At 37.6% G+C, this 14,059-nt stretch overlaps 1 protein-coding gene across 2 annotated transcripts in view; it reads right to left on the bottom strand.

Moving 5' to 3' along the window:
• The window catches only part of ATP6V1C1 (ATPase H+ transporting V1 subunit C1), a 40,771-nt gene that overhangs the window by 10,015 nt on the left and 16,697 nt on the right, over positions 1 to 14,059 (bottom strand). For both annotated transcript variants that reach the window (XM_029923383.1, XM_029923384.1), the window contains exons 2-7: positions 11,944 to 12,114; positions 10,601 to 10,668; positions 6,833 to 6,918; positions 4,262 to 4,356; positions 2,238 to 2,329; positions 883 to 981 (exon numbers count right to left, since the gene is read on the bottom strand). In XM_029923383.1, the coding sequence (XP_029779243.1) occupies positions 883 to 981; positions 2,238 to 2,329; positions 4,262 to 4,356; positions 6,833 to 6,918; positions 10,601 to 10,668; positions 11,944 to 12,075 (572 nt within the window). In that variant the 5' untranslated portion in view covers positions 12,076 to 12,114. The remainder of the gene's footprint in view (positions 1 to 882; positions 982 to 2,237; positions 2,330 to 4,261; positions 4,357 to 6,832; positions 6,919 to 10,600; positions 10,669 to 11,943; positions 12,115 to 14,059) is intronic.

The raw sequence follows: 14,059 nt of genomic DNA, 5'->3' as shown, positions 1-14,059 counted from the left end.
ACAGAAGACCTAATCTAAAGGAGATTTCAAAGGCTTAGCTAATCTAGCAAACTACATCCAGAGCCTGTGCCTGTCTTTGTAAAAAAAGTTTTACTGAAACAGCCACGTCCACCTGCAGGTAGAGTGTATGGCTGCTTTCAGCTCTAACCTCCAGGTTGACATGGCAGAGGTGAGTAGTTGTAAGAAAGACCCCTTGGCTTGCAAAATGTAAAATGTTAACCATATGGCCCTTTACAGAAAAAATTTGCCGACCCCAGATCTAATCTATCCTTCACTTCTTAAAGGGCTTAATTCATCCTAACCAATCATAAAGATTTTTCAGGAGGGGCACCTGGATGACTCAGTAGGTTAGGCATCCAAACTCTTGATTTCAGCCAAGGTCATGATCTCACGGGTTTGTAAATTCGAGCCCTGCATTGGGCTCTTAAGGCTCTGCACTGATAGCGATAGTGCAGAGCCTGCTTGGGATTCTTTCTCTCCCCCCGCGCCCCGCCTCTCTCTCTCTCTCTCTCTCTCAAAATAAGTAAACTTAAAGATTTTTCAGAAAAACAAAAGCTTCCTACTTTGAAAAATCTAAAATCTATATGTTTTTAAAAAATCTAGTAATTTAGCATTATTTAATTTTTAAATAAGCCAACTCTGCTAAGCGGCTAAATTTGATTTAGAATCTCAATTTATAATTGATGTCTCCATTACCAGATTATGAATTAAATTCTACCGTATATGCCACATGAGTACATGTTGGTTGGTGGGATGAATGACAAGTTAATTGATATTCCCTTTACAACTGAGTTCTATGGAAAACTTCAAATTACAATAACAGACACTAACATTTTTCTTATATTTTAACAAGCAAAAACCTCTTGTAATTAAAAGACATACTTGGGAACCACGACTAGTAATGTGACGAGATATTCTGAATCAAGAACAAAGTCATCCTTCTTCACAATTTCTGCTAAACTTCTAGTTAGCAAACTTCCTCTGAGGAATAAGAAAAAAAACAATCAAGTTGATAATGCCTCCATAACACAAGAAATAATAGGCTAATTATATTCACATCTACTATATCTCAAGAGATGGCTTAATCTTAGTTGACATTTTTACTCTGTAAGAAGTCTGACAGTAGCTGAATATTTCCAACCCTCGCTGTCAAAGAAATGTCAACATTTATCAAAATTTGCCGCTAGAGGGGTGCCTGGGTGGCTCAGTCGGTTAAGCATCGGACTTTGGCTCAGGTCATGATCTGATGGTTCATGGGTTCAAGCCCTGCATGGAGCTCTGTGCTGACAGCTGACTCAGAGCCTGGAGCCTGTCTTCACATCCTGTGTCTTCCTCTCCATCTGACCCTCCCCTGCTAGCTCTGTCTCTCAAATAAAAAACATTAAAAAAAATTGCCTCTAGAATCTCCCCTTGTGTTTGCTTTAGTTACTGTAACTCAGCTCTTCTCCTGATTATATATATATAGTACCTTGACTGGGCAAGTGTTATTCATTACGTGTCAATTAGAGCCCATTTCATCATAATTACAAAATTATATCATCTAAGGAAAACCTTTGATTTTCCTCCCTCTCCCTGGGTGTCATCTGATACTAGGCAATTTTGGCTAGTTAATTCAATAATCAACTCTTTCAATCAGTCTTCATTTAGTCTCCCGGCACATTTCATAATGAAAGTGACTTGCCCGGTTTGTAGCACTGAAAATATCCAATCAGCTTTCCCTCTGGAATATGAATGCATGACCTGAATAGGTAAATGTTCAAAGCTACCCTTGCAGTGGTCCTACTACAATGAGATCAAGAAAACAAATGTGTTCCATTTTTTGGAAACCTAACATGTAAAAAACCTAAACTTGGAAAACAGATAAACAGATGAATTACATTCTTTGATATAATTATTCTTTGATAGAATTCAAATAGTATTCTTTGACAGAATTCTTTTATGCAGCAGGTAACTGCTATGCAATCAAACCATGATTTTATTTAAAACAGTTTTAGACAACCTTTCAGTAAAAACACAAATGGATAAAGGGACAAATTAGGACCTAGCTCACAAGTTTTATGAAACAAGTATAATAAATCAGCCTCATCTGTTTTGACTAGCCGGAATTAATAAACTTTTCTCCATCAAAGGAAAAAAACACCATTATAATTACAGAAACAGCACAGGCTGGAATTCACTCAACCCCAACCACAGCTCGCTCAGCACTTCCCCAATTCTTAATATTCACGTCTGCTTACGCATTCTTCCGCTCCAAATTCTGAAGATTCCCTTTCAAGTTGTTATATGCAGAAGCTCTAGACTTCAGGTCATTGTCAATCTGAGTCACTCCCTTTAAAAATGAAAAAGAAAAATTGGCAAAATTTTTCTAACAGAATATAGTAGCTGTACCTGAACATTTACTTTAAGAAAACAAAGTACCACTAGCTGTTGACGTAACAACTATTACTTTAAAAGGACAACTTTATTTTTCTTCATGTTTATTTAAATTTTAGTCTACAGTGCAATACTGGTTTCAGGACTAGAACTGAGGGACTCCTCACTTACACACAGCAGCCAGTGCTCATCACAAGGAGCGCCCTCCTGAGTGCCATCACCACCCGGCCCCCCTTCCTTCCCCCCTCCCTCCACCAACCCTCAGTTTGTTCTCTGTCATTAAGAGTCTCTTGTGGTTTGCTCCCCTCTCTCCTCTTTCCCCTCTTTCTGTGTGTTCATCTGTTTTGTTTCTTAAATTTCACATGAGTGAAATTATATGACATTTTCTTTGATTGACCTATTTCACTTAACATAATACATTCTAGTTTCATCCACGTTATTGCAAATGGCAAGCTTTCTTTCTTTTTGATATAAAAGCACAATTTAAAAGATCATTTTAAGAAATAACCTCCTTCATTTTTAAAAACCCTGGTAATTTCTATATGAATCTTTTCTACTAAAGCTACTGTTTTAATCCACATATATTTCAATTACTATTATGATATTACATCTTAATCCATGTAAATGGAATCTAAGCCACTGGGTATAGAGACTATGAATTAAAAAGCTTTAAATTCACAAGGCTGAAGGATTAATTTCCAAAAGTAATGAAGCTACACTGAATTTTATTGTTCACAACACCACTATTCTTACATAGAATAATTTTGCAATAAAATTTAAATTGTGGTTAGATGTACTTATAAATGTTACAGAAGCTGATTTTTCAAAAAGAGTCCCAAAACTACTGACAATTTAGGGAGAAAATACAAATCCGCAGGTTTAACATCTGAAGAACTAGTTTCAACTCAGCTCTCCCAGCATTAGCTGTGCGGCACGAGGTCTCTCTGAGCCTATTTCCTCATCAATAACAGTATGGGAAAATGACAATGAAATGCTGGATAACCGGACCAAAATAAGGCAACTTCAGTCATCGTAAGAGCACCACGTTATATTAACTATGGATTTTCCTTAAAGAATAATGATGACTTCAGCTTTAAAATCCTCGATGATCTATGTCATTTCTATTTAACTATAGAGCGCTTACACAAAGTCACTGGAAGCTAGGAAAAGTAAAGTCTGTCCAAGTAATTTAAACTATACTTCTCACCATAGCCAGATCATGTTGAGAAACAATAGATCCTTATCTATCTGCCTTATTTAGAGTTTCAGGTAAGACTTTTAGATTTTCTCTCTAGTTCAATGACTGTAATACAAAAAGAACTCTTAACTCAAGCTCATGGATGAGCTTCAGGATGTGTGTACTTCCTGAAACTGTACATAAAACCATGTGTACATGATACAGGCATTTTTCTGTGTAGGGGATCGATACTGAATGTCTGAAGGTGTCAGAAAGCCCATAAAACTTAATGTCTGAAGCAGTACTGTATGTAAACATGCCAAAGTAATCAATTATCACTGGCTGAATGACTCCTAAATCTTTAATACATTCTAATATCCTATTCTACATAACCTCAGCTACCCTTAAAATTTGTATAAATAATAATTACAGGATTTTAAAGGTTTTTTTCCTTACTTAAACTCTGTTGACTCAATATTTAAGTTAACCACTTAAGTAAACTACACAACTTGGATAATGTACACAGGGAAGTGTACTTTTTACATCTTTCTTTTCGGTAAAGTTGTAGTAAGGGTACCTCCTATTTATATCAATCACATATAATTTAGTTGCTTTGTCAAAACCTAAACAGTATTTCACAGCTAAGTACTTATAAAGTCAATAAAGCCACTATGAATCAGTGTGTCCTACCTGTGTCATTTTTTATCTTACCTTGGCAATTATTTCAGAAATATTTTTCAGGGACTGCTTGATTGGATATTTAGCCATGTCCCACTGAAACCTTGTTATATAAGTAACCAAGTCAACTGAAATAGGGAAATAAATTAATTACTGAGAAGCAATAGAATGTTTATAGTTTGCTACACAGTAATAAATTTTAATGCTGAAATTTGCTTTGAGAAAATCAGTAAAAATGTCATCACTGCTGCAGAATCTGGATTTTTTAAAATGTGGAACTATACTGAGTAACATGGATTAATCAACATTTTTACCTTGTAATCTGACTGGATCTCTCTTATTCAAAATTTTATATATATAAGTCCTCCTTCTAATGTGAGGACTTAATAACTGGAACATGCACATACCATGACACACCTCATGTGCAGGAAAAGCAGACACAGACTAAGACACTACTCCTCAATAAGTACAATTTGACAAAAGTATGTTCTCTCTTTGCCAGCTTACCCAAATAAACTAAAAATAAACCTGTTAAAACCAGGTAATAATCCTTTCTAGGAGTCTATGCAACAATCTTAAAAAAACACAGGCCCTTTCAAATGAAAACATTCGAATGAAAATTAAAAAATGTAAAGCCAAAGAGACACTCAGCAACTATTCCTTGGAAGTTCAGTAATCAAGAGGACTTTATTTCTCAAGTCTTGATGGGATCAAGGTCAGGGAGACCAAGTGGCTAACTGGCAAAAATAATTCACATCAAAATATCCTTCTCTGGACACCTGGGTGGCTCAGTCGGTTGAGCGTCTAACTTCAGCTCAGGTCATGATCTCACCGTTGGGAGGTTCAAGCCCTGCGTCGGGCTCTGTGCTGATAGCTAGCTCAGAGCCTGGAGTCTGTCTTTGGATTCTGTGTCTCCCTCTCTCTCTGACCCTTCCCTGCTCACGCTGTCTCTCTCTCACTCTCAAGAATAAATAAAAAACATTTTTTAAAAAATTTTTTAAAAATCCTTCTTTCCTCAATTTCTTCCTATATTAGTGTTAAGGAGTCAATATGGATGCTATTTCCAAAAGCAATTTCAGATGAAATGCCACTCAGACCATCAGTCTCCACTCCACCTACTACACTGAATGTCCTAGTTCATCAAATACCTATAAGATCAGAAACGCAACCTAAATTACCATATCTACCTTCCAGCCTTCTGCCCCAAACACAAGTTAACAAATAGTAAACAACTAGGTCAGGATCACTATTGCAACAAGAGCAATAATAAATCACTAAATTTTTGTCTTACTGATTAAGTATTTATTGAGCATCTACTATTTTCAAGAAGCAATGAGCTTAGAGAAACACTAAATTAAAAATACAGTTAACTGTTGAGAGTTCAGCCAAACTACTCCATACTGTTGCCTTGGCATCCATTTTATGTGGCCAAGTGGCCCGCAGGGAACTAGAAATTACAAAAGCTTCTTCCTTGAGAACAGTCCTAGGTAACAGCCTGCAGAGTCACAGGTACATGTGAGTTCCTGACAGATTCCCACTGATAAAACACTCTCCCAAACTGCCTAGGCTCTTCCCCGAGACAAGACCCCCTTAAAGCTTGACCAATTTTTTTTTTTTTGGTTTGAACAGACCAATCCCAATTTAGCCAGTGAACCCCAAAGCACTCCACCTACTGACCCTAATAAAGGCATGTGCCCCAGGTCCTGCCAGGCTCTGCCTGCTACCTGGCCTTGCTCTCCTCGTGTGGCACCCCTTCCACCAGGACCTGTGAGTAATAAACTTCTCCATTTCACTTTCCCTTGAGGTCTTTTGTTGAACCATGACTCACCATCCCAGGATACCCCAGGATTCTACTCAACAAACGTAAATATAACAAAGTCACCACAGTTACATTTATCATAGTAGGCAACACGAGACAGAAAGAAAAGGGTTACATCTTCTTCTGACATATTACTAAAGATCAGCCTACATTAAAATAAAGTGCCACTTCATAAAGAACACCAACTGCAAGTACAAATGACAACAGTGAGGTCAAACTATCTTTACAAAGTCATTATTATACCAAGCAAACCACATTAGCTTCCAGCTACAGAGAGGTCAGTAGTGGACTACTCTGTGGCACTAAAGTAAAGAAATGCCAAATTCAGATTTGAGGGGAAAATGCTTTACTCTGCACTAAAATTAAAAAGTTTTACTCTAAGTCTTTAGAAGTTGGATGCTATTAAACACAAAAGCTGGAGAAGACAGTATTCGGCTGGAAAAATGCTGAGACACATAACTTAGAAATACTGTGAATGTGCATTAACAACTAGCTCCTGGATAGAACTAAGGTAAATCTCTATAATAACGCTTTTAGAAGGACTTGACAGCCATGTCATAAGCTATCTTATCTACAATGTAAGAGTGTCTTACACAAAATGTTAAAAGGGACAAAGATGTAACTGGGAGTATCACCAAATTCAGTAATAATATTTTAGTAGCTTTCTATTGTATTTCATATCCTTATCTATATAGATCTTTTTATATTCTTTTTGTTTGTTTGGTTTTATAGCTAAGTCATTAACCTTATACAAGTCAGTATCAAATCCTGAAACGTTAGCTTACCTCCATTGGCCAACAGATTCTCCTGAACTTTATCTTTACTATCTTCCAATACATCAGCCATATACTGAGCCACTTTCTTAACCACCCTTGGGAGGGGAAAAAAAAATCAATAATCATTTCCAGGAAAAAGACCTAAATTCCATGCTTTACAATGAACACATTACATACACACATGAACTGATCTATATGTGCTCCCATTTATGTCTCTATTTAATACAGAACAAGTTGAGTCATGACTTCTATAAGTAATGTTTTAAAGATAGAAGGGACCAAGATTTTGTTACATGCAAACTGAGTAACTGTAGTTTTTTTTTTTAATGTTTTATTTATTTTTGAGAGAGAGGTAGAGATAGCATGAGCAAGGGAGGGTCAGAGAGAGAGGGAGACACAGAATCTGAAGACAGGCTGCAGGCTCTGAGCTAACTGTCAGCAGAGAGCCTAATGCGGGGCTTGAACCCACGAACTGTGAGATCATGACCTGAGCTGAAGCCGGATGCTCAACCAACTGAGCCACCCAGGTGCCCCTAGAGTTTTAAGAAGACTACATACAATATGCTTATTAAGTCTGGAAAGAAAGTAATGAGAACCAATGAGAAACATACATTATATGCCCAAAATGGGGCAATGAATCTGACTGCAAGGACCGACAACAAAGGAGGGAGGCTGGGAGCTAGCATTTACCTATTATATGCTTTCACTTAAAACAAAAGAGATCCAACAGGCCACAGAATACCAAGCAACATTAATGAAGAAGAATGTGTTCTTGTATTATTTATTCATCAACTATTTACTGAGCATCTACTATGTGCCAGGAACAATGCTAAAGAGAAACCATAGTGCCGTAACTACTAAGGCACCTAGATGCCACCTTATCAATTCCTTCATTTTACATAAGACACCAAGGCATAAAGAGAATAAATGACTTGGTCACAAAAGCCACAAAGTCACAAAACCAGCTAATGGCAGAGCTGAGATCAGAAACATGATGTCTGGACTTAGGTGTTCTTTCTCTGGTTCCATGTTCAGCTCTAGGCTCTGGGGGGATGGGGTACAAAAGTATACAAAAATATATATAGAGAGAGAGTTGAAAAGATACCAAAAAACACAAATGACTAAATACACAGACAGAAGCATAAAGAAAAAAGGGATCACTTTAGCTGCTGTAATCAAAAATTCATAATGACTCTGGGGCACAGGCTGGCTCAGTCAGTCAAGCATCTAATTCTTGATCTCGGCTCAGGTCATGATCTCACGATTCATGGGTTCAACCCTGCATTTGGCTCTGTGCTGATAGTGTGCAGCCTGCTTGGGATTCTGTCTCTGCCCCTCCCCAGCTCACATGCTCTTCTCTCAAAATAAACTTTAGAGAAAAAGTATAATGACTCATGAGTAGGCCAGTAAAGGATGGGGCTGGTTTTGAAAGGATGATTAGATGGGAAGAAAGAATAGCCTTGCTGCAGGGCATCCTCCGAGTCAGGAGCAAGAGAGGCAGCAAAGCCACTGGGCCATCAGAGGCTGATGAGGGACCCAGGCTGCCCAGAGTGCTGAGAGGGGGAGGAGGGCAAGTAGGTGACCCAGAGCCAGATTGAAAGACAGCCTCTGACGTCACACTTTACAGAGAAGTGTAGCATGGTCCAAACAGGGGTTTGGACAATTAATCTGAGGACCACACGCTCAATGGCAGGGAGGGTAAACCGGCAGACAAATTAAGAAACTCCGTGCAGTATGATCCAATAAGACCCAGAAAAAAATCCTATGCTGTATGACCTCAAACCTAATCAAGCAGAACTGCAGAAAAAATGATGTAAGCTGTTAAGTCTTCCACTCGGATTTGTACATACATTTGGCTGTGTCTCCAAAAGCCATTTATCCCTTCAAAGAAGACATACCATTATTCCCATATAATTTCCCAAGCATCTGGTAAACAGAATCATTTGCTATGAACATGCAAAAGTGGTCCTATGTAATTTCAGAACGTCGCAATCTCCCTGTGCATCTTCACAAGAGTATCTAGGTCAGAGTACACATGGCAACCTTAAAAATGACTCTGATGACTACATTACTTGAGAAATAAAAACTGCAATTTACTCCACATATCACAATGTTCAAATTTTACAAGCTGGAACGTTTAAGTTATTAAGCTACCATCTGTCAATTCTACCAAGGTCTAACAACCACAGGACTTTTAAATTCTTCATGGGTTTCAGGAAAACTGATGAAGACAAGTTGCATAACAGTGCAGAAAAGGGGACAAAATGCACAGGCAACTTTTAATTCCACGACCAAAGGAACTGCATTTACCCTAAATAGTTTCCAGATTCCTTCCCTAAAAAATGTGAGCACACCTTAAACTGAATGCAGAACATCTCAATGACAATTTTAAAAAAGACCTACAGAGCCTTCCAGGTGACTAATACGGACGGATACAAATAAGTGCTGGTAAGTATACTCTCAGGGACCTCCTGCATCACGTCTCTTTGGTTGTCACCACCTGAAACTGTCATGAGGGGATGACCCAGCAACCCCACTCCTAGGAATATACCCAAGAGAAATGAAAACACATGAGGATGCAAAAACTTGTCCACAAATATTCATACCAGTGTTATTAGCCAAAAAGTGGAAGTAACCTAAATGTCCACCAACTGATAAATGGTTTAATAAAATATGGTGTATCTATACAATGGAGTATGATTTGGTAATAAAAAGAAATGAAATATCAATACATGCTACAACATGGATGAACCCTGAAACATCATGCCAAGGAAGAGAAGCCAGTCACAAGAGATCAGATACTGTAGGATTTCATTTATATGAAATGTCCAGAATAAGAAAATCTAGTGTTAGAAAGTGGGCAGAGGTGAAGGGGGAAACAAGGAATAGGATGTCTGTGAGGGCGGTGGTGGGAAAGTGATGAAAATGTACTCTACCTGGTTGTGGCGATGGCTGCACAACTCTATGACTACAGCAGAAATCACTGCACACTAAAAGTATACATGTACACTTTAAACAGGTGAATTGCATGGTATGTAAATTGTATCTCAACAAAAATATTAAAGATAGTCACCATTTTCAAACTTCAAACAGGTATATTTTACTGTATGTAAAAAGTACTTTCATAAAGATAATTTATAAAGAAAACAAAGAATCATCATTTTCCTTTATTATTTTATTGTTTAAATAAATTGGGGCACCTGGATGGCTCTGTCGGTCAAGCGTCCAACTTCGGCTCAGGTCATGATCTCATGGTTCGTGGGTTTGAGCCCTGCGTCAGGCTCTGTGCTGACAGCTCAGAGCCTGGAGCATGCTTTGGATTCTGTGTCTCCCTCTCTCTCTGCCTCTGCCCTGCTCATGATCTCTGTCTTGCAAAAATAAATAAATGCTCAAAAATTTTTCAATAAATAATTATTTATTATTACTAAATTAAAGTACTGTTATTTATTATTCTATTTATTTATTCTTACTTATTTTGAGAGAAAGAGAGCACTAGCAGGGGAGGGTGAGAGAGAGGGGGAGAGAATCCTATCCAGGCTCCACACTTTCAGTGCAGAGCTCCACGTGGGGTTCAATCTCCTGAACCAAGAGATCATGACCTGAGGTGAAATCAAGAGTCAGACGCTTAACTAACTGAGCCACTCAGGTGCCCCAAGAGTCAGCATTTTCTAAAACCATCTCAGTAAGTAGACTATACGTGTTATAATAAACCCAATGTTCAGGTAGCCTGATAACAATGACTCTTTTTGCTCTAGTCTATGTAAATAAATACATTACCCTTCTACAAACGCATCCAGTTTAGCCAGTTCATCCGACAAACCAACCAAGACATCCAGTGTGCCAACCTAGAAGGGAAATAGAGCGTTTAACTACTTAGGTTTCATTCCCCCACCCCCTGCCTTTTTTTTTTTACAAGGTGATATAACATCTTGATTTGAAAGGCCCATAAATCTTAAGTTTTCTGTATTTTATTTCATGATGTAAAAGTGTGGTTAAAAAATGTTTGCCAGACATTTCAAAGCTATTTATATGTAGAGGATAACCCTCTAATTCATGGGTGCAGCCGCCATTTGAGAGGTGAAGACTTCTGCAACGGCAGACTTATGCCTCTGCTCGTACTGCCCAGTGATGGGCGGGCCATGTGAAGTCGTGGTTGACAACAGCAGCTCTTCAACAGGGGTCCATGACTATCAGGGTCTCAAAAGAATGCGTAACTCCCAAAATATGAAGAACCAGTCATTTTAAGGAGTTCTTAAATGAATGCTCTATATAACTACCTAAGTTAATCAGCAATATAAAAATACCATGATTTTTCCATTCTGTAAAGTTACTGACAGCCTGCTGCCCTTTGAGGCTGCTAGGTTACAGATCTTCAATAAATGTTAAATAAATTAGCCATATTAAATAACTAAGCTAGATTTGCAAAGTATGACTAAAGAGGTCTAATGGTAAAACATTTACAACATTACTGGAACTTACATGAATTTAATAACAAAAATGGGGTTCACTGTGATATTTAAGTACATTACTAAGATTTTTCACTTCTGAAGATTGTATTTGTGAATGAAATATATCAAATGTTTTCTTAAGATTTCTTATTACAATTCAAATTACAATTTAGAAAAGCACAGTAGTTTAGAAAAATGTTATTTCATTTTGGTAGTTTATTTCTAAAATTTCAATTTCCTCACTATTTAAACTCTGAAGATTAGAGGGGCCCTTGGATGGCTCCGTCAATTAAGCGTCCGACTTCAGCTCAGGTCATGATCTCGCAGTCCGTGAGTTCGAGCCCAGTGTTGGGCTCTGTTCTGACTGCTTGCAGCCTGGAGCCTGTGTTCAGATTCTCTATCTCCCTCTCCCTCTCTGCCCCTCCCCCACCCATGCTTCTGTCTCTCTGTCTCTCCCCCTCAAAAATAAATAAGCATTAAAAAATTGTTTTAAACATGAGAAAATATCAAATTTTTAAAAATCTGAACATTAGAAAAAACAAGAAAAGTTTTCAATTATGCCAATGGCTAAATATGAGCTTTTTTTATTTTGAAGGAGCCCAGATCTCATTTCTACCAAAAGGTAAGCAGAGACAATGAACTCACACACAACTCTGCACCATGCAGTTTTACCTTTAAGTCAGGAATGTTAAATTTTGAAGTAATTGCAAGATTATTGTTCTTTGTGGTTGCTGCGTGCAATTTCTCCCATGTTTGCTGACATGTTTTCTCCCCAGGAGCAGATATAAGCCAGAACTCAGTCATATTTGTTGCCAAGTATTTCTTTCAGAATCAAAAGAGGCTCTGAAAGGTAAAAGAAAGCAAAAATACCTTCAATGCCATTTGTCTCTGAAGTGTTTCAGTCACAGGATTAGTGATAAATATTAGCCTTTTCCCAAAGGAATCTAGCACTGGCAGGTGATCCCAAACAAAGCCAAACGTACCTACCTGAAGTAAATCCACACAGATGGTAAAAGGGGATCTATTTATGACACTAGAGAGAAAAAGATGACAAAAACCTAACATATTTAGTATCTAATTTTTTTTAAATTACAAAGCATCCTAAAATGGGAATTATTCAAAGTGCGACTACTGAAAATAACTGACCATCAAATGTTCCATTCCACAAAAACGGTAGGAAGGGTCACAAATTTACAGGTTTATCTTAAACTTTTAAAACAGAAAAGCAAAATAAGAAATTTAAAAACATTCATAACTTTTACCTTTGAGAAGGAATTGAATCAATGCATCTGAACAGAAGCCACCAAATAAATTTGTCACATCTGGGTTAGCAAATCCTATAAAGTTAGCCCAATTAGTTCTTAATTTTAATCCATATTCGACCTAAGGGAATCTCTTCAAATCCCTGGCATATAGTTAGTTGCCATCAAACTATGAACTTGTAAAAATATCTCACTACAATTCACCTTACACTTAAAAATACAGTGGGGCAAGCAGGGGGAGGGGAGGAGGTGTGACACTACAGGATCTGAGTGAGAGGCTGTGGATCTCCCTCTCCAGGGAGTTCCATTAAGACACCATCAACCCTCTTCTACAGTCTCCCTCCTTCCCTCCCATGTGGAAAAATAAAAGTCCAGAGGCAAACATATTCAGAATCTAAGTAGGTAAGGCACACAAACTCATAAAGAAAACAACAACAGTACCCTTATTTCTACTTTAATATGTCTTCACATTAGAACCACCATAAACTCTACCACCAGGCATTGTTTATACTCTCCCAAATAGAAAATAACTACTTTACAAAGGTGTCCTGATAACAAAATCATATAATGAATGTGAAAGGATTTTATAAATTTAAATTTACTTTAAAATATAAAGTATTACAGTAAATAATGGACTTCTTTAATTTCATAATTTCATTCATCCTATTTTTAGAATTGTATTCAAGGAAATCCTATGCAATCATTACACAACTGAAAGTGAACACAGATGCCATTCTATATACTTCGTTATCTTTTTCCAATTTCTGTGTATACAGATCTACTATATACCAGGTACTGTTGTAAATGTTTTAGGGGTGCCTGCATGGCTCAGTTGGTTAAGCGTCCGACTGGTCATGATCTCCTGGTTCGTGAGTTCAAGCCCTGTGTCAGGCTCTGTGTGGACAGCTCTGAGCCTGGAGCCTGCTTCGGATTCTGTATCTCCCTCTCTGCCCTTCCCCACTCATGCTCTCTCTCTGGCGTGCTCTCGAAAATAAAATAAACATTTTTTAAATGTTAAAAAAAATAAGTGTTTTCTATATTATGTCAATCTTCCAACACCTCTATGAGATACAGATTATCCTCCCCATTTACAGGTAAGAAATTCAGACAGTTTAAACTGGCACAGATATAAAGGACAGTATTAAATGACTATCTCAAAAATTGTACTCTAAAATATTTTTCCAACATTACTGACAAAGATGCACTAAGAACTACACTCTCTCAAATGGCCAACAAACTAAACACTGGAGTAATGGCAAGCCCAGACAAAGCACTAAGTCTGGCCACAAAATAGTACAGCTTAACTGGCCATCCTTGGATCGAAGTCACTCAGAGCACCAGGTTCTAAGGAAGCCACTCAAAACTGATTTTTTATTTGAAAACAAAAGCAAAAGCAAAATCATCACTGGACTACCTGACAAACTTCAAATGTTAAACTTTAAAGCTGTTATATAAATATCATTCTACCCATATTCTTTTCCAACTTGATTTTCTTCACTCAACCTACTTTTAGAATTATTCATGGT

This window comes from Suricata suricatta, chromosome 15 (genome assembly GCF_006229205.1).
Source record: "Suricata suricatta isolate VVHF042 chromosome 15, meerkat_22Aug2017_6uvM2_HiC, whole genome shotgun sequence".
In the NCBI taxonomy this organism is placed as follows: domain Eukaryota; kingdom Metazoa; phylum Chordata; class Mammalia; order Carnivora; family Herpestidae; genus Suricata; species Suricata suricatta.
Note: the sequence above shows the minus strand (reverse complement) of the source record. Positions and strands in the feature narration are given on the sequence as shown.